General features: G+C 41.2%; 1 protein-coding gene across 5 annotated transcripts in view; it reads left to right on the plus strand.

Annotated features, from left to right (window-relative positions):
- The first annotated feature begins 4279 nt into the window (after positions 1-4279).
- Positions 4280-17931, plus strand: part of PITRM1 (pitrilysin metallopeptidase 1) — a 44790-nt gene continuing 31138 nt past the window's right edge. For 3 of the 5 annotated variants that reach the window (XM_089533507.1, XM_089533511.1, XM_089533510.1), the window contains exons 1-10: positions 4280-4436; positions 7120-7231; positions 9202-9308; positions 10514-10665; positions 11631-11745; positions 11838-11934; positions 14112-14272; positions 15437-15563; positions 16178-16266; positions 16879-17007. In XM_089533507.1, coding sequence (XP_089389633.1) covers positions 4399-4436; positions 7120-7231; positions 9202-9308; positions 10514-10665; positions 11631-11745; positions 11838-11934; positions 14112-14272; positions 15437-15563; positions 16178-16266; positions 16879-17007 — 1127 coding nt within the window. In that variant the 5' untranslated portion in view covers positions 4280-4398. Of the gene's footprint in view, positions 4437-7119; positions 7232-9201; positions 9309-10513; positions 10666-11630; positions 11746-11837; positions 11935-12212; positions 12231-14111; positions 14273-15436; positions 15564-16177; positions 16267-16878; positions 17008-17931 lie in introns of those variants that run through there. The other 2 variants (XM_089533509.1, XM_089533512.1) reach the window with 2 other exon arrangements.

Below are 17931 nucleotides of genomic sequence, written 5' to 3' on the forward strand. Positions count from 1 at the left end.
GCTTGGAAACCCACTGGATAACCTTGGGCAAGTCACATTCTCTTGGCCTCAGAGGATGGCAATGGCAAACCGCAGCTGAAGAAACTTGCTAAGAAAAGCCCATGATAATTTTGCCTTAGGGTAGCTGTAAGTCGGACACAACATGAGTGAATTAAGAGCCTCTGTGCCAAATCATCTGGAATTCTGTGCATTTTAGTGGGAATAAGGCCCAGCTAACACAGCAAGCAAAAAAGCATGTAAAAAGGCAGAAAGATGCATGGAAAGGAGGAAGAGAAGAGAAAGAAAGAGAAAAAAGAGGGAAATCCTGGAAGGGTAAGGAAGAGCAAGTGGTGTGTGTGGATTGCCATATTTGTTAATTTAATAAAGATGATGATGATGATGATGATGATGATGATGATGATGATGATGACAGCCAGCGTGGTGTAGTGGTTTGAATGCTGGACTATGACTCTGGAGATTAGGGTTCAAATCCCAGTTCAGCCATGTATATCCACCGGGTGACCTAGGGCAAGTCACACACTCTCAGCCTCAGAGGATGCCATGGCCACAGGAGAAGCTTGAACCCCATTGGAAGAAACATGACAAGAAAACTCCATGATAGGTTTGCCTTAGGGTCACCATAAATTGGAAATGACTTGAAGGCACACACCACCAACAAAACAACAACAACAACTATTATTATTATTATTATTATTATTTCTTACCCACCTCTCCCCATGCATGGAGGCAGGGAACAACAGAGCAACAAGTATGTGCCAGTTAAAACATGATTTCTTTTAAAACGTATATCAGTTTAAAAGAACAAACAAGATACACATGTATTAAAACAATCTACGTTTGAAATAAATCATTTAAAATTAACAGGTTTAAAATTTGGAGTATTTATACCCCACTCTTCAGCCACAAAGGTTCTCGGAGCAGTTCACAGTTTGCTATTTTAAAACAATACAATTATCACACCAACAAAAAAAAAATACACCAACTACAAGATAAGAGACAAACACATGCCAGATTGCTAATTTTGACAGCTCCCTGCCATCAAGACTTCTCTACTAATTTTTCCACCAAAAGGAGCTTTGGTTTTCTGGGTTTGAGTGACATTAATTATAAATAGCATTAGACCGAGATGGAAGTATTTATTTATTTATTTATTTATTTATTTATATCCTGCTCTTTTCCCAGGACTGGGACTCAGAGCAGCTTCACAGCAATTAAAAAACAAACAAACAAACAAAAAGTACAATTAAAACATTTTAAAAATAAATAGATAAATGACATGCTTTAAACAGAATGATTTAAACTAGTCCAACATTCCTGCCTGTTCTTATAGTGATTCCTTAAATGCCTGTTTGAACAGGTAGGTCTTCACCTGAAAGCCATCAAGGAGGGAGCCGTTCTTATCTCCCTGGGCAGGGAGTTCCAGAGTCTAGGGGCAGCTGCTGAGAAGGCCCTCTCTCATGTCCCCACCAAACGTGTTTGTGAAGGTGTTGGGATGGTGAGAAGGGCTTCTCCAGAGGATCTCAGAGTCCAGGCAGGTTCATACCAGGAGAAACGGTCTGCCAATTAATGTGGACCTGAGCCATGTAGGGCTTTGTAGGATATAACCAGTACCTTGAATTGTGCCCGGAAACGAACTGGCAGCCAATGAAGCTGTTTCAACAGGGGAGTTGTATGGGCTCTGTAATCGGCGCCTGTTAACAGCCTGGCAGCAGCTCTTTGAACCAGTTGAATTTTCCGAACACTTTTCAAAGGCAGTCCTATGTAGAGCCCATTACAGTAGTCCAAACGGGATGTAACCAAGGCATGTACCACCATGGCCAGATCTGGCTTCTCAAGGAACGGGTGCAGTTGGCGCACAAGTTTTAAATGTGTGAAAGCACTCCTGGTCACAGCAGAGACCTGGGGCTCCAAGTTTAAAGCTGAGTCCAAGATTACCCCCAAACTGCAAACCTGTGTCTTCAGGGGGAGTGTGACCCCATCTAACACAGGCTGGATCCCTATTCCCTGATCTGCCTTCCAACTGACCAGGAGCACCTGTCTTGTCTGGATTAAGTTTCAACTTGTTTGCCCTCATCCAGTCCATTACTGAAGACAGGCACTGGTTTAGAACCAGGACTGCCTCCTTGGATTGAGGTGGGAAGGAGTAGTAGAGTTGAGTGTCATCTGCATATTGATGACATCGCACCCCAAAATTCCAGACAACCTCTCCCAGTGGTTTCATGTATATGTTAAACAGCATAGGGGACAACACAGAACCTTGAGGGACCCCACAGGTCAATGGCCAAGGGGTCGAACAGGAGTCCCCCAGTACCACCTTCTGAGTTCGCTCCTCCAGGAAGGAACGGAGCCACTGTAGAACAGTACCTCCAAGCCCCATCCCAGAGAGGCGGTCTAGAAGGATACCATGATCAATGGTATCAAAAGCTGCTGTGAGGTCCAGAAGAACCAACAGGGACACACTCCCTCTGTCCAGTTCCCTGCGTAGGTCATCCACCAAGGTGATCAAGGCTGTCTCTGTTCCATAGCCGGGTCTGAAACCAGATTGAAATGGATCTAGATAATCCGTTTCATCCAGAAACCCGTGGAGTTGGGAAGCCACCACATGTTCCAGAACCTTGCTCAGAAATGGTAGGTTAGACACTGGCCGATAGTTATTCAGTATTGTGGGATCCAATGATGACTTTTTTAAGAGGCCTCACAACAGCCTCCTTTAGGCAGGATGGAATTCTGCCTTGTTGTAGGGAGGCATTGATTACTTCCTTTACCCACTCAGTCAGTCCCCCTCTGGCCTGTTTAATAAGCCAAGAAGGACAAGGGTCCAAGACACATGTGGTGGCTTTTATCTTTCCAAGGATTCTGTCCACATCATCAGGCTGCACAAGTTGAAAAGTATCCATTAGCACTGAACCGGTAGGAGCCAAGGTAACATCCACTGACATTGTATTAATTGTAGCATCCAATTTGGACCGAATATGAGTGATTTTATGCTGAGCAAATTCTTCACAGCGAGCCTTTGAGTGGTCTGCATTTTCTACTTGAGGGTGAGTGTGTAAAAGACCCTTGATCACTCGGAACAGCTCTGCTGACCAGCTCCTTGCAGATGCAATGCTGGTAGCAAAAAATAATTTCTTTGCTGCCCGCATTGCCAAAGAGTAGGCTTTCAAATAGGATCTAGCCCGTATTCGATCAGATTCACTGCGAGTCTTCCGCCAATGTCGCTCTAGTCTCCTTCTCATTTGCTTCATCAACATCAAACCCCTAGAGAACCAGGGGGCTGGTTTGGCTCCACTCCATGAGAGGGGACGCTCAGGAGCGATTGTGTCCACCGCTCTGGCCATTTCCCCATTCCAAAGGCTGGCTAGGGCTTCAACAGAATCGCCTGCCAAGTAACACAGTTATAGGATTCTTCATGACAAGTTTTTTTAAAAATAGTAATAATAATAATAATAATAATAATAATAAATTTAATATTAATAAATATTATTGCTATAAATAATGTTGAGTAATGTAAAAAATAATATGTTTAAAACTAACATATTATAGTCTTCTGTCCTGTACCAGTTTAGAAGCTGAAACAGTTGAAAACCCTGTTCACATGTCTATTTGGGGAGTGAGGAAAGTGAACCAGATCACAAATGTTTTTAATATGTATTATTTGTGCATGCAATAGCTCAATGCTATGGAATTCTGGGAATTGTAGTTCTCTGAGGCATTTAGCCAAATATAGTGAAAGCCTTTTATTTCAATTCCAGACATTTGTGTGGCTGCATCTACACTGCATAATTAATGCAGTTTGACACCACTTTAACTGCCATGGCTCAGTGCTATGGAATTCTGGGAACTGTAGCTTTGTGAGACATTTAGCCTTCTCTCTGTCAAGAGAGCTCTGGTGCCACAACAAACTACAGTTCCCAGAATTCTGTAGCCTTGAGCCATGGGAATTAGAAAGTGGTGTCAAACAGGATTATTTCTGCAGTGTGGATGCAGCCTATGCTGTGGAATTCTGGGAATTGTAATTTTTGTGAGCATTTAGCCTTCTCTGTCAGAGAGCTCTGGTGCCACAACAAACGACAATTCCCAGAATTCTATAGCACTGAACCATGGCAGTTAAAATGGTGTGGAATGCTGCCGCCCAAATGGCAATGTGGGCAGCCCCTCTTTGCTAAGCTTCCCTGGGACCGGGAGGACTTCAACTCCCGGCATGCCTCGCAACGGGCTTTGCTGGCTGGGGCTGCTGGGAGTTGAAGTCCAACATCATCTGGAGCCGGTGGGACAAGATGGCGGGGGCAGGGCTGCGCATGCGCGCTATGAGACCGTCGGTCAAGTGAGGCCCAGCTGCTGCTTCTTTCTTTCCTCCCGTTTCCTCTCTTGTGGCGGCTGAGGAGGCTGGGCTCCGGCATGTGGGGCCGGTGGTTGTCTCTGAGGAGCCTGGGCCGGTAAGGAAGGAGCCTCTTAGCGGGGAATTAAGTCGGGGAGCCTGAGCCACTTCCCAACCTTCGCCTGGAAAAGTGGGAAAGCGCTCTGCCCATGCTCAGAGGCACCCTTGCCCCTCTTTGTCTCTTTCTCCTTGGCTGCCACACTCGCGTCAGTAATGAAGCCTCCTCTTCTGACTGTTGGCGAGGAGAAGGCTCATCTGCTTTTCTGCTGGAGTTTGGGGACAAGGCAAGCGAGCCTCTGAGCATGTGCAGAGAGTTTTCCATACTCCCCCTTGGGTTGAATAATAGTCTGTTGCGTGAGCCCTTCCATCTCTTGTTTTCAGCAACTGCACTGAAGAAATAATGCAGTTTGACCCCGCTTTAGCTGTCATGGCTCCATCCTAGATAATCCTGGGGTTTGTAGTTTGGTGAGGCACAGGGACTCCTGGGCAGGGAAGGCTGAAGGCCCCTGTAAAAACTACAGATCCCAGGATTCCATAGGATGGACCTACAGCATTTAACATTTATGATTATATATATATATATACAGTATATATATATATATATAGTATTTTATTATATAAATTAACTTTTGTATGCATTTAATCTTAATTTTATCCTTTTTTAACTGGGTTATTTTAATTTATTTTATTTTTAAATGCTTTTAAAGTATGTTTAATCTTGTGAGCCACCTTGGGTCCCTTTCTGGGAGAAAGGCGGTGTGGAAATGAAATGAAATACATAAAATGAAATGGTGTCGGACGTCATTCTTTCTAGAGTGTAGTTTTACACTCGTCCATCCACGTTTGCGGCTTTGGCTTTTGCAGGTTTGATTATTCACTGATTTTATTAGTACATTCCCTCTAGGAATCTCTAGGTCCTCCAGTGCAACTCTATGGTCAACTCTATGGTCAATTTTAACCAGAAGTCGCACTGAAGGAGCTAGAGATTCCTAGAGAGGACACTCCACTAGGCATTTGTAACTCCTCCAGCGCAACTCTATGGTCAGTGTCTGGCAGATGTTGACCACAGAGTTGCATTGGAGGACCTAGAGATGCCTAGAGAGGTGTTCTCCCAGGTACATTTCTCTGGTGAAATGTATGATTCTCACCCCTGCTCTATTTAACAGCAGCATTTGAAACACCATTGTCTCCCTGCCCCATTCCCTCATAAATGTTCCACCCAGCCTAGAAACTTATCAGTGTTGTGTCTTTCCTTCACAAATAATCTTTTGGATTTCCCCTCCTTCTGTCCTGATGCATGACACAGGTATTTTCAAAAAACCACAGTGAAAACTTTTCTTTCAGTCTTGCCTATTGTCATTTGCATCGCATGAGGGTATAATCTGATGTTGACTCTTAGTGGTTCTTCTTGTGTCCTTGCAATGAATAATCTTTGCAGAGATAAGGCAGAGTAGTTGTGCAGTGGAAAAATAGGAAGTTTATCATTTGCTGTTTTTCTGGAGATATAAAAACAAGAACAGATTCCTTTTGCTGATAATACTGTATTGTGGCCTTGGCATTCATCAATTTTATTTTTGATTTGTGCAGTTATTTGCGGAGCCTAATTGAGCTCTATGCTTTGACCCCTATTTTGGTTTCTTTACTGTATGTTATTTTCCTTTACAGTATTACTTTCTTTCCCTTGTGGATTTCAGGGTGCCATGTGGCCACTTTTCACCTCCCTGTTACTCTCATAATGACCCTGTGAGGTAGGCTAAGGTTAGGAATGGTGACTTTCTCAAGAATACACAATGAATTTGGCCCAAGAGCCTTAGTAAACCGAGTCCTTGGTAATCTTAGTCCAACTCTTATCCGCTGTGTGACCGCGTGACTCTATTCTCATTTGACTGATGTCTGTCTCCATAGATGGCTGGCATGGGAAACACTGGGCAAGGTTGTTGTTGTTGTGTGCCTTCAAGTCATTTCTGACTTATGGTGACCCTAAGGCAACCCTATCATGGGGTTTTCTTAGCAGGGTTTGTTCGGAGGAGATTTGCCATTGCCTTCCTCTGAGGCTGAGAGCATGTGACTTGCCCAAGGTCACCCAGCAAGCTTACAACCTCTGTTTACAGTTAGAATTTATATAAGTAGGAATGGGTAGACTTGTTTATGGAAGGCTTCCAGTCTTTGTTTTTGTATTACCTCACTGCCACCCCCCCCCCCCCATTAGATTGTTCAAACCATGAGGGTTGCTTTTCCCTTTACATTGTTGCAAAAACACAGCTGGTCATCTTGTTTTTCCCCATGCAGAAAATTGTTCCATGCATGCCCTCATTATCTCTCTAGAGCAGGGTGGGAATTATGTCACTTGCCAAGGTGGTTTTTGCAACCCTGGGGCCCAATCTGGAGTCACCTCATGCCCTGCCAGCCAAAAACAGCATTTTTTCCTGAGCAAAAAGTGAATTACCAATTATGGAATATTCTGAGAGGCAATTTTCCTGTTTAAAGACGTTTCAAAACCCTTCTCCTCAGGCATTTTTCAAGTAACCAGAAGTTGATTCCTGGCTGTTTACTGGTTTGTTTGTTTGTTTTTGTTTTTATTTTTGGTACTTTTGTGGGTTGATGGGGCAGGGACCTATCGTAACCTGCAAAACACTGTGGTGTTGCTGATAATTTAAAAATATATAACCATTTCTGTCTGTCTATTAGATAACAATACTCAATTGATTTTCTCTTTGACACCCCTTTCTTTTCTGTATAAGTAGTTCTAGATTATTTGGTCCACAGTTGTGGAGATGGAAGAGCAGTTCTGCTAATGAAAGAGCATTGCAGTACAAGACTGGTGATTGCATTCATGGATTCACAGTCAACAAGGTAATGTATTTCTTTTGCCAGAGTTTCCATCTCTTACCCTTCTTCAGATCTTAGTAACTCAGTGTTCTCCAATGCTCCTCAGCAAGGAAGTTATAAGTGACTGAAACATACACAACTTGGCAGACTTAGGTGGTTTGTATTTTTCCCCACATTAACCTTGCTGAAGCATAACCACTACATTTTGTCTGAGATGCATCTTAATTGGTAACAGAGTAACATCTTAGACAAAATGTAGGCCTGTGACTCTAATATTATCACCTTTCATCTTCTATGATTCTTGACATTTTTAACTTATGAAGAATCCAACTGAGTCTTGAAATCTTGCATGATGTGTTTTATGCATTGGGTCCAATAAAGGTATCACTGTTGTTTGTGTTTTGGATTTTGTTTATTAAGCCTTTTAAAAGGCTGGCTTTTCATTGTTGTGGTTGTTTCCTTTTTTTTAAACCTTCCGCAGCAGAGTCTGGCTTTCAAACAAAGCTGAGAGACAGGTTTACCTTCCTTGAGAGCCACATAGAAAACAAAACCGAATCTACGCTAAATATCTATAGCAGTTTGGTAGCATAGAATCATAGAGTCATAGAATCGTAGAGTTGGAAGAGACCACAAGGGCCATCCAGTCCAACCCCCTGCCATGCAGGAAATCACAATCAAAGCATCCCCGACAGATGGCCATCCAGCCTCTGCTTGAAGACCTCAAAGGAATGAGACTCCACTACACTCCGGAGGAGTTTGTTCCACTGTCGAACAGCCCTTAGTGTCAAGACGTTCCTCCTAATGTTGAGGTGAAATCTCTTTTCCTGCAGTTTGCATCCATTGCTCCGGGTCCTAGTCTCTGGAGCAGCAGAAAACAAGCTTGCTCTCTCCTCAATGTGACATCCCTTCAAATATTTAAACAGGGCTATCATATCACCTCTTAACCTTCTCTTCTCCAGGCTAAACATCCCCAGCTCCCTAAGTCATTCCTCGTAGGGCATGGTTTCCAGACTTTTCAGCATTTTAGTTACTCTCCTTTGGACACACTCCAGTTTCTCAATGTCCTTTTTGAACTGTGGGCGCCCAGAACTGGACAAAATATTCCAGGTGGGGCCTGACCAGAGCAGAATATAGTGGCACTATGACTTCCCTTGATCTAGACAGTATACTTCTATTGATGGAGCCTAAAATCGCATTGGCCTTGTTAGCTGCCGCATCACATTGTTGATTCATGTTCAACTTATGGTCTACTTGGACTCCTAGATCCCTTTCACATGTAGTTTCATTCAGCCAGGTGTCCCCCATCCTATAACTGTGCTTTTCGTTTTTCCGCCCTAAGTGCAGTACCTTACATTTCTCCGTGTTGAATTTCATTTTGTTAGTTATGGCCCAGTTTTCTAGTCTGTTCAGGTCATTTTGAATCTTGATCCTGTCTTCTGGGGTATTAGCTACTCCCCCTAATTTGGTGTCATCTGCAAATTTGATAAGTATGCCCCCAATTTTGTCCTCCAAGTCATTGATAAAGATGTATCATATTTACAGCTTAATCTTGGGATTTGTAGTTTGATGATATACTTGGAGTGCTTTCCTAAAGCGCTTTAATTTATTCTCCTGAAATGCAGATCATTAGCAAAGAATTCTAAGTAGAACACCTATCTGAGGATTCCTTTGGATGGAACCCTGACACTTGAATTGGTATATACTGTACTCTATAATTGTAATGTTATACTCCCAATGTACAGACAGAGAAACAATTATGAGATCTGCCCCTTTGCCCATTTTCTTGTGTCGGGAAATCCTGGTTGCCTCTGGTGATCTGGCAAATTGTTAAATGTGAAGCTGGAAAAGAGACATAGAGGTTTTCATGTTTCTGCTTTTCAGTGCATCTATGGGGTGGCTAGTGTGTCACAAACAACTAACACAGACATCACAAAAGTGACTGTAGCTTCACTGTTTATGTTTACTGGAAAATGTTTGTGTTTACTTCCTCCCAGGTGACAACTGTACCTGAGTTATTCTTAACTGCTGTTAACCTCAGCCATGATAAGACGGGAGCCAAATATTTGCATGTGGCACGAGAGGATTCCAATAATCTATTCAGGTAGGCAGTGCCACACTGGACCTAACTGTTCCCATAGGGTGGTTGTGAAGAGTAGTTCTTTGTTTGCCACTCTGATCAAATCATGAAAGACAGGGATACATAAGTAATAAATGTTGCTGTGAATTCAAGTAGATTTCAGTGTTGTTTCATTTCTGAGAATCAGAGCTTCAGTTTGGAGCCTCAATTTCCCCCCTTTTAGCTTAGGAGCATATAACTGTTGGGCGTTTAGAGACTGCATTGTCCCTCCAGGCAACCTTGGAGCACTGCACCACTTGCCATACCCACCAAAAATATCTCTGTTTTCTGTGCCTCCAAACTCCTCTACATACTCAAAATCAATGGGGGCAATTCCACCATTCTTTAAGACCTCTCTGGGCCATTTTAGACCCAAGAGAGGCCTTATCTGTCTGTCTGTCTATCATTTCATTTATATGCCACCTTTCTCCCCGAAGGGACCCAAGGCAGCTCACAGATTTAAAAAACATTTCAATAAAATTTAAAACAGTGAAAAATATCTAAACACAATATAAAATTACATTAAAAATATAACGGAAGCTGAATCCTGAGTCACTTGCTCTGGGGGAAAACAGTCCTCTCCTAGGCTTAAAATGAGCCAGGTAACAGAAAACCACTACACAGTTACCCCTATGTCCCCTAAGGGGCATTTTGAGCCAAATTATTTTTTTAAATTAATAGTTTGAGAAGCTGTGGGAAACACAAAATGGCCTGCAGGCTGCACTTTGTGCACCCCTGTTCAACTAATAATTAGTGTCCATGGGTTTATGGATCATCAGTGTGCAGCTGAAGAAAATATTTAAAACACTCACTGCATATTTCACACTCTGTTTTTCAAAAATATATAGTTCTTGATTTGTTTAAGCTTTTACCAGGTGACTTTTCACCCTCCTTTTTCAGAATATAAGTATGATAATGTAAGTGTTATTGGGGAATTTCTTTGTCAAAGTCAAATAAAATACATGCTGGGCTCAGGGTTTGACAGTTCCCAAGGCGTAGGCAGAAAAATCCTCCTGTTGTGGGTTTGTCATGCAGAGTTAAATATAACAACAACGCTCTGCTGAAATGGAAGCCACCATTCACTAGTGATAGTCACTGTGCCATTATAGGAGTAGCACATGGTTTTTATATGTTGGATGATGTTTCACTTCTGCCTGTGACTCCCAAGCTTTTTTCTGTTCCTTCTCCAGCGTTCAATTCCGCACCACCCCCATGGACAGTACAGGTGTTCCTCATATTCTTGAACACACCGTGCTTTGTGGTTCACAAAAATATCCTGTCAGAGATCCCTTCTTTAAAATGCTAAACAGGTCGCTCTCCACCTTTATGAATGCATTTACAGGTGAGCAAATGAGAATTAACAGCTTCTTGAATTCTAACTGAATATTAATAATAATTTTTTATATGATAGAAATCTTTTGAATCTCCTAATTGCGAGCTCCAGTGATGAGTGCCAAGTTTCCAACATGATTGTAGCCATACAAGGCACTTAGAAACAAGACTGGGGAATTAGCAGCATAGTTCAAATGTACAGAAAATTTTAAAAAGAGTTACTATAATGGGTTAGCTTCCCAAGTAGTGCAGGTTGAGCTGAGATATGCTAAGTGGCTGAGGAACATGCAGAGATAAGTGGAAAGAAAACATGGAACATGGTGAAGAGAGGAAAAGTAGAATGCCTTGTTTTGAAAGGGATGGTTTACTGGAGCACTTCCTTTTGGAGATAGGAAATACTGCAGCATTTCTATGGCCTGTTACAGACTGCCAAAATAAAGCTGCTTCGGGTCTCTTTGGAGGTATGCTGTTTAAATGATGCATGCATCCTAAGAATCCGGAAGCTGCACCAAAGCTGCACTCCAATGCTTAGGAATGGAGTGTGGCTTTGGCGTGACCTCCGGACTCTTAGGACCCATGCATCATTTAAATAGCATACCTCCAAAGAGGCCCGAAGCAGCTTTATTTTGGCAGTCTGTAACAGGCCTAAGTTAGTTACTGCTGAATTGAGATGGACACAGCCTTATAGAACTTATTTCAAAGTCTAATACTTTTCTTGTCTTAGAGGTGGAATTTTGTAAGTTAGTTGGGAGATCTTGAGGTTCATTTCTTAAGATAATACTTCTAGAGACTTCCCTCTTGTGAACAAGTGGTACCATTTTGACTAGATAAGCAATGAAGGATATGGGTGAAAATATCAGTCATACAGAAAAGATGACTAACAAGGTAATGTCCATAAATATGTGAAAACTGTAAAATATTTAATTGATATTTAATTAATTGATGTTTTCATATATTCACTTATTTTCCATACAGCTAGTGACTATACACTGTACCCATTTTCTACCCAAAATCCTAAGGATTTTCAGAACCTTCTGTCTGTTTACCTTGATGCTGTGTTCTTTCCTTGTTTGAGACATCTAGATTTCTGGTAAGATTTCACACTTTGGCACCTGTACATAGACATGATGGTGCAACCCAATGGAATATTAACCATTTCATTTGTGTCTTAACACCACACAGGCAGGAAGGCTGGAGGTTAGAACATGAGAATCCTAAAGATCCTCAAACACCATTAACCTTCAAAGGAGTTGTTTTCAATGAAATGAAGGGTGCATTTGTAAGTCCTTTATGATTGTTTTGTTCACTTTATTCATTGCTCCTGCTTGGGGACATTTGGGCTTTAAAATTAACATGTAAATGTTGGAAACAGACCAGATTTCACGCTCAGAAATGTCGAGCTGCTGGTGGATGGAATAAAAATGATTTACGGATAGATTTTTAAAGCTTGATTTGTGGTACATCCTCCCTGAGGCCTAATTCTTTTCACAGTGGTAATCACCATGTCAGTCTGAAGAAAATCTCAAGCATGCAGTTCTGTTACTGATCTTGGACTCTTTAGTATTTTTCTAAATGGTGAGTGAGATTAGGAACTTCTCGAATTTGAGGTATTTCTCAGATTTGCTGATGACATGAAGTTGGGAACAGTACCTAACATTGTAAGGAAAATAAATGAAATTCAGAGTGATCTTGACAAAATGGAGTGCCTGGTGCAAACCAACCAGCGGCATCACTAGGGATGGTGTCACCTGCTGCGGTAACTCATAGTGTCACCCCCATTGACCTCCTCCCATTTCACACTATACAGAATCCTTAGTAATGCTTTTTTGTACTAATGTTACTCGTAAATAATGATTCCCATATACCACTGAATGTAATGCTAATAGTTGTGACATAAACAACTAGCAAAATTAAAATTATACCTTCAAATTACAATATCATACTCACAACCTAAATGGATTTACATATATGTAGTGAAGATTTTGTTAAAATGTGATGTTTTTAAAGAAAAATTTAAAAATAAAAAGTTTTAAAAATTGCATTTTTTTTAAAAAAAATTGAAATTTGAAATTTTAATTTTAAAAAATTATGGGGCCTCTCCTTTCTCCACTCACTGAGCTTCTTCCCACTCCCTGTTCTCTTAAAACATTTTAATTGCAAGCAGATGAATGCCACAGCCCATTTCTGCCAAAAGATAGGTGTTTGAGGAACAGTAGTGTCATCCCCTCAGGTTGTCACCTGGGGTGGTCCGCATCCCTTGCACCCCTAGTGATGCCACTGAAACCAACAAGATGAAATTCAACCCCTGTGTTTAAGTACCTTCACTCCTAAAAAGCAAGGGAGACCTGGTTTTACATCCATATCTATGAAGAGAAGGTAGACATAAATCTAGTAGTTAGTCGCATCTAAAGTAGGTGGGTTGAATCAGTGGTAACTTAGGGAGAAAACAGACAGCGGCTAAGGAGTGGCTTGCTGCCATCTCTTTGCTTGCTGGGTTGGGAGCGCAGCAACTGTATGCCACGCATCCTACCTGGGTGGTTCCCAGCGCAAAAAGGAGCAGCAGAAAGCCACTCCTTTTAGTGCTGGGAAAAGGGCACTCTTGCTGTGGCAGTGGAGGTTTTTTTGTGTTTCTTCGGCACAGTGTGTGCAAATGCTGTCTGCCATGTGGTCAGGCTTTGTGGGTGGAGTTGGGCTGTGGGGTAGGTGGTTGCCACACCCCCATTCCACCCCGATGCTAGCTCATAGTGCTGGTCTGTACAGCTTCTTACTTGATTTTCAGAGATTCAGTGGGTTTATGCACAATGGGACTTAGTGTTAGTTAGAGGCCATATGTGTGCTAGTTGTTTGAAAACTCAACAGGGGCCAGTAGTGGGAAGCAGTTACTAAATGTGTTCATTCTTAGACTATTTTGATAAAAGCATTATGTCGGATTTCATACGTTTCTGCTGTAATCTGCTGTGGTTGGGTCTTACCTGGAGTGCTGTGCTAAATTTTGGGAGCCATAGCAAAACACTAACAAACTTGAGTATGTCAAGAGAGTAGTGACCAGGGCAGTGGGTTATCTGGAATCCAAGTCCTAGGAGGGTTGAAAAAGCTGTCCATGTTTAGCCAAGAGAAAAGAGGGGCATATCTCCTCAAATATCTTAAGACCTGTCATGCTGAAGATGACATAGACTTGTCTGTGGTTCCAGAGGACCTGACCTAGAACCAGTGTGTGGAAATTGCAGAGTAACAGATTTGCACTTTATTAGGGATCTTGGCAGAGCAGTGAAGGAAATGTCCTACCAGTAAGAGCTTTTCAATAGTGGACCCAGTTTTCTTAGGATTTGATGAGCTCCCTAAGATCCCTGGATGTTTTCTAACATTTTCTGGAAAGTATTTTTTATTCAGTTAGTAGAGTCAGTCACACATCATTCCTCCATGTATTTTTATTCTTAATAAAATATTTCCTTTAAGACAGACAATGAGAGGGTATTCTCTCAGCACCTTCAGAACAAACTTCTTCCTGACCACACATACGCAGTTGTGTCTGGTGGCCACCCCTTGAAGATCCCTGATCTTTCCTGGGAACAGCTGAAGGAGTTCCATGCCACACATTATCATCCCAGTAATGCAAGGTATCAGAAGTGTATTCATTAAAGGGATAGGCATTATGCTGTGTAATTTGTCATTGCAGCCACATTGCACGGGAAAGTATTGTGCTTAAGCAGTGATGTTTTGTTTTAGAATGTATTAATAAATTTTAATTTAAAAAAAGCAGTGGTGGGGAATCCCAACATGTTTTGGCCACTGGTGTTTTGACTGGCAGCTATAGGGACTGCCAAAAATGGTAAGAATTTGACGAGGGCTGCAGGGAGAGAAATAAAAAATCCATTTCTGTTTTTGAAAAAAATAGATATTTGTTGCTGAATAGGTCATTGCAAAGGGAAATTGCTACTTCTGGAGACTTGGGTTCCATATGCAGTCATAAAACCACATTTCCCCCACTTCTGCTCTAAAGAAAGGCACACACTCACCATGCTCCTTATTTATAAGCAATACACAATGCTAATGATTTTGTTTATAAACAAGGCACACAGAGATTGTGACTCTTTTCTTAAATTAAGAAGGTGGAAGTGGGGACAGGTGTCTCCACAACAGGCAGTCCCACAGTAGGGTTATATATGATAGCAAAAGGCATATTTTCCAAATGTGTAAATATAGATACAGTGGGTCCTTGGCATCCACTGGGATTTGGTTCCATGACCTCCTGTGAGTACCAAAATCCATGCATTGTCAAGTTCTACTATATACAGTAGTGTAGTAAAATGATGCCTATTATATAAAATGTCAAAATCAAGCTTTGAATTTTTTAAAAAAATATTTTCAGGCAGTGAATGGTTGAATCCATGGAAACAGAATCTGTGGATATGGAGAACTAACTCTAATGAATTTTTATAGCATATTTTACGATGCCACTATAGGAAGTATGTATCCTCCCCCCCAAGTTTATTTTGGCCAAATCCAAAGGTTCATATGTGGTGGTCCAGATGTGCTTGGGCTGTTACAGAACTTTGTCCCTGTCTCCCCACACCTCAGTCTCTTGCTTTGCCAGAAAAAAAGGCTCCTAATGATCAGAAGAACTCTAGATCAGCAGTGGATAAGGTGTAGTCTAAAGGAAAACAAGAGAATACTGTGCTTTGCTCTTCCCTCCCCTGGCTGCAGAGGAGACTTTCTAGATCTAGTCCTTTTATACACACCCTTTTCTTGGCTGATAATAATAGTCTTGCATCCAATTATAGGTTTTTCACATATGGCAACTTTCCACTAGAGCATCACTTGAAACAAATTCATGAGGAAGCTCTGAGTAAATTCCAGAAAATTGAACCAAATACTGCTGTCCCACCGCAGCAACTCTGGGAAAAGCCTGTGAGTATTTGCTTGGTTATGTGAATATCTACTCTTTTTCTTAGAAGTGCTTATGACAGTTTGCAAGTTGTATGATTGGACAGCAAGAGGCATGCAAGGGAGGTTTATGGTCATCAATAGGCAGGGATTGGAGAAAACACTGAGGTTCCTCTATACATTTTCCTACTTGGGAGAATGTATGAAGTGAAGTAGGATCCTGTTATTATCTCTGTCATCAACAATTTCTTCTCCTTCTATTTATATATATCTCACCTGTTCCCCAATTCTGGACTCAAGATGGCTTATGAGAGATTAAGAAACATAGTTTAAAACATAAACGATAAAAACACAATGACAACAAAAATAACAAATAGAAAATCCAGCAACTTTTACAAGGTTCACCCCACCTAAACAATAAAGAATAAAAGGCCTGTCAAACAGAAAGGTCTTCCCCTGTTTGCAATAAGTGCAGACACTACACCAGGGGATTTCTTTGGGGTTTTGGGGGGGGGGGGGGGAGGATTGTGTGTGGAAAGGCACAGTATAAATTAATAAATAATAAAAACAGTATTTTAAGGGTAAGGAGAGCACTGTGTTTTTCCCCCTGAACTTATTCTTTGGATTCTCTTTCACAGAGAGAACACTGTGTGACATGTGGCACGGATGCCTTTGCTACAGACTCTAAGAAGCAGACAATGGTCAGCATCAGCTACCTCCTAGCAGAGTAAGTGGGTTGGACTATAAAATATCTATACCTATATACTCTAGATACACACACACACACACACAGAGGTAAAGTATAATAATATTTTTTATTTCCATTCGGGAGCATCTCCTGTTATGAAGGCCTTTGAAATATGCTGTGCTATGTTATTGTCCTGATTTTCTCTGTGTACAGTGCATCTGTGCACTCTGCATACAGTGCATTAACTCTAGCCTTCAAATGCATAAAAGAGCTAGTTTGGGATTATGTGATGATACTTGAAGTTATCAGGAGTCCTTTTCATCACTTTTAACAAACTTTAGCTAAGGAAGGGAATGGTACATACATCACTTTTAAAAAAATAATTATGTCCTTTTCTGAGCAGTGACTGGTACAAAGTCACCTGGTAAGTCTACTGTTTGAGAAAATAATTAATAAGATTGTGGCATTAGTAGTTCTCTTGGCTTTGTGCTTCATATGAACACTGAGCAGAATGGCAGTAGGATGTTAATCAAAAGCATTGATAACATAGCCAAAGTTTGATTATAATAATCATCAGTGTACTGACTGTGCTATATTCTAAAATAATATTCTAAATTTTTCTTTATATGTCTTTGTCTTTTGTTATTTTAGCATTACAGATACTTTTGAAACTTTCACATTAAACCTGTTGTCTTCTCTCTTGGTTGGTGGTCCTAATTCTCCCTTTTATAAAGCTTTAATCGAAGCTGGACTAGGAACGGATTTTTCACCCGATATTGGGTAAGTGTGCTACCTCCCCATACATGCTATCAGAGTTCCTTCCACAACTTGGGCATTTAAAACAGGAACAAACTTCACTTTGCTCTTCACCTGGGGCCTCCTTCAACCTTAGTGGGCCTGAAATAAATAGAGAATTTTCAGATGGTCAATAGAGATTAAATAAAATAATAAATCGATACCTTGTTTGAAACTTAACTGTGACTGTTAGGAAGATTGTCTTCTTTCCCTTGAACTGTGGTACCAAATGTGTCAAAAATGTTTTCTGGTCAGAACTTGGAATATTTTTTTGGATTACAATCCCACAGTCTCAGTCAGCAAGGATATGCTTTTGGACTATAACTCCCAGTACCGCACGTTGCTGGGGAATTCTGGATGTTGTGATCGGAAAAAAAGACTTTTTCCAAGCTCTGGTTCCTAGCAAACCCATTCCATCCTTGAGAGGGGAGATCTGAAAGGGAAAGGCTCTTCTCTTGAGGAAAAGCTTCTGCATCATTGGGAGCCCTGATAAAGATCAGACCTTTTCTTCAAATGTGAAACTATGGATGTCATGTGTGTGTGGAGCCTGTTAACCCTCATGTGAACAGAGAGGGTCTTCCTTGCCTACATTTTCTGTACTTGCTGTTGGCCTCTGTAGATGCCACTCAGACCTTGTTGTTCTTGTTTAAGTAGAGTGTATCATCAAGTAATTAAGATAAGACTTATGATACACAATTTTCTCTCTTTCCTCTACCTTCATGTCATCGATATTATGTTAAGATCCAGCTTTCCAAGAACTAAAGCTCAGAGCAGAACTTGGAAAAGCTCCTTTTGTGGACTATAATTCCTAGAAATCCACATACATGTATACACTCTGAAATGCCACAAAAGGAACTTTTCAAAACTTACAGTGTAAGCACTTTTATTTGTATTCCTTTCTCTTTTCAT

The sequence above is a fragment of the Sceloporus occidentalis genome, unplaced genomic scaffold (genome assembly GCF_023333645.1).
Source record: "Sceloporus occidentalis isolate IW3139 unplaced genomic scaffold, rSceOcc1.0.p SCAF_7, whole genome shotgun sequence".
Classification (NCBI taxonomy): Eukaryota; Metazoa; Chordata; class Lepidosauria; order Squamata; family Phrynosomatidae; genus Sceloporus; species Sceloporus occidentalis.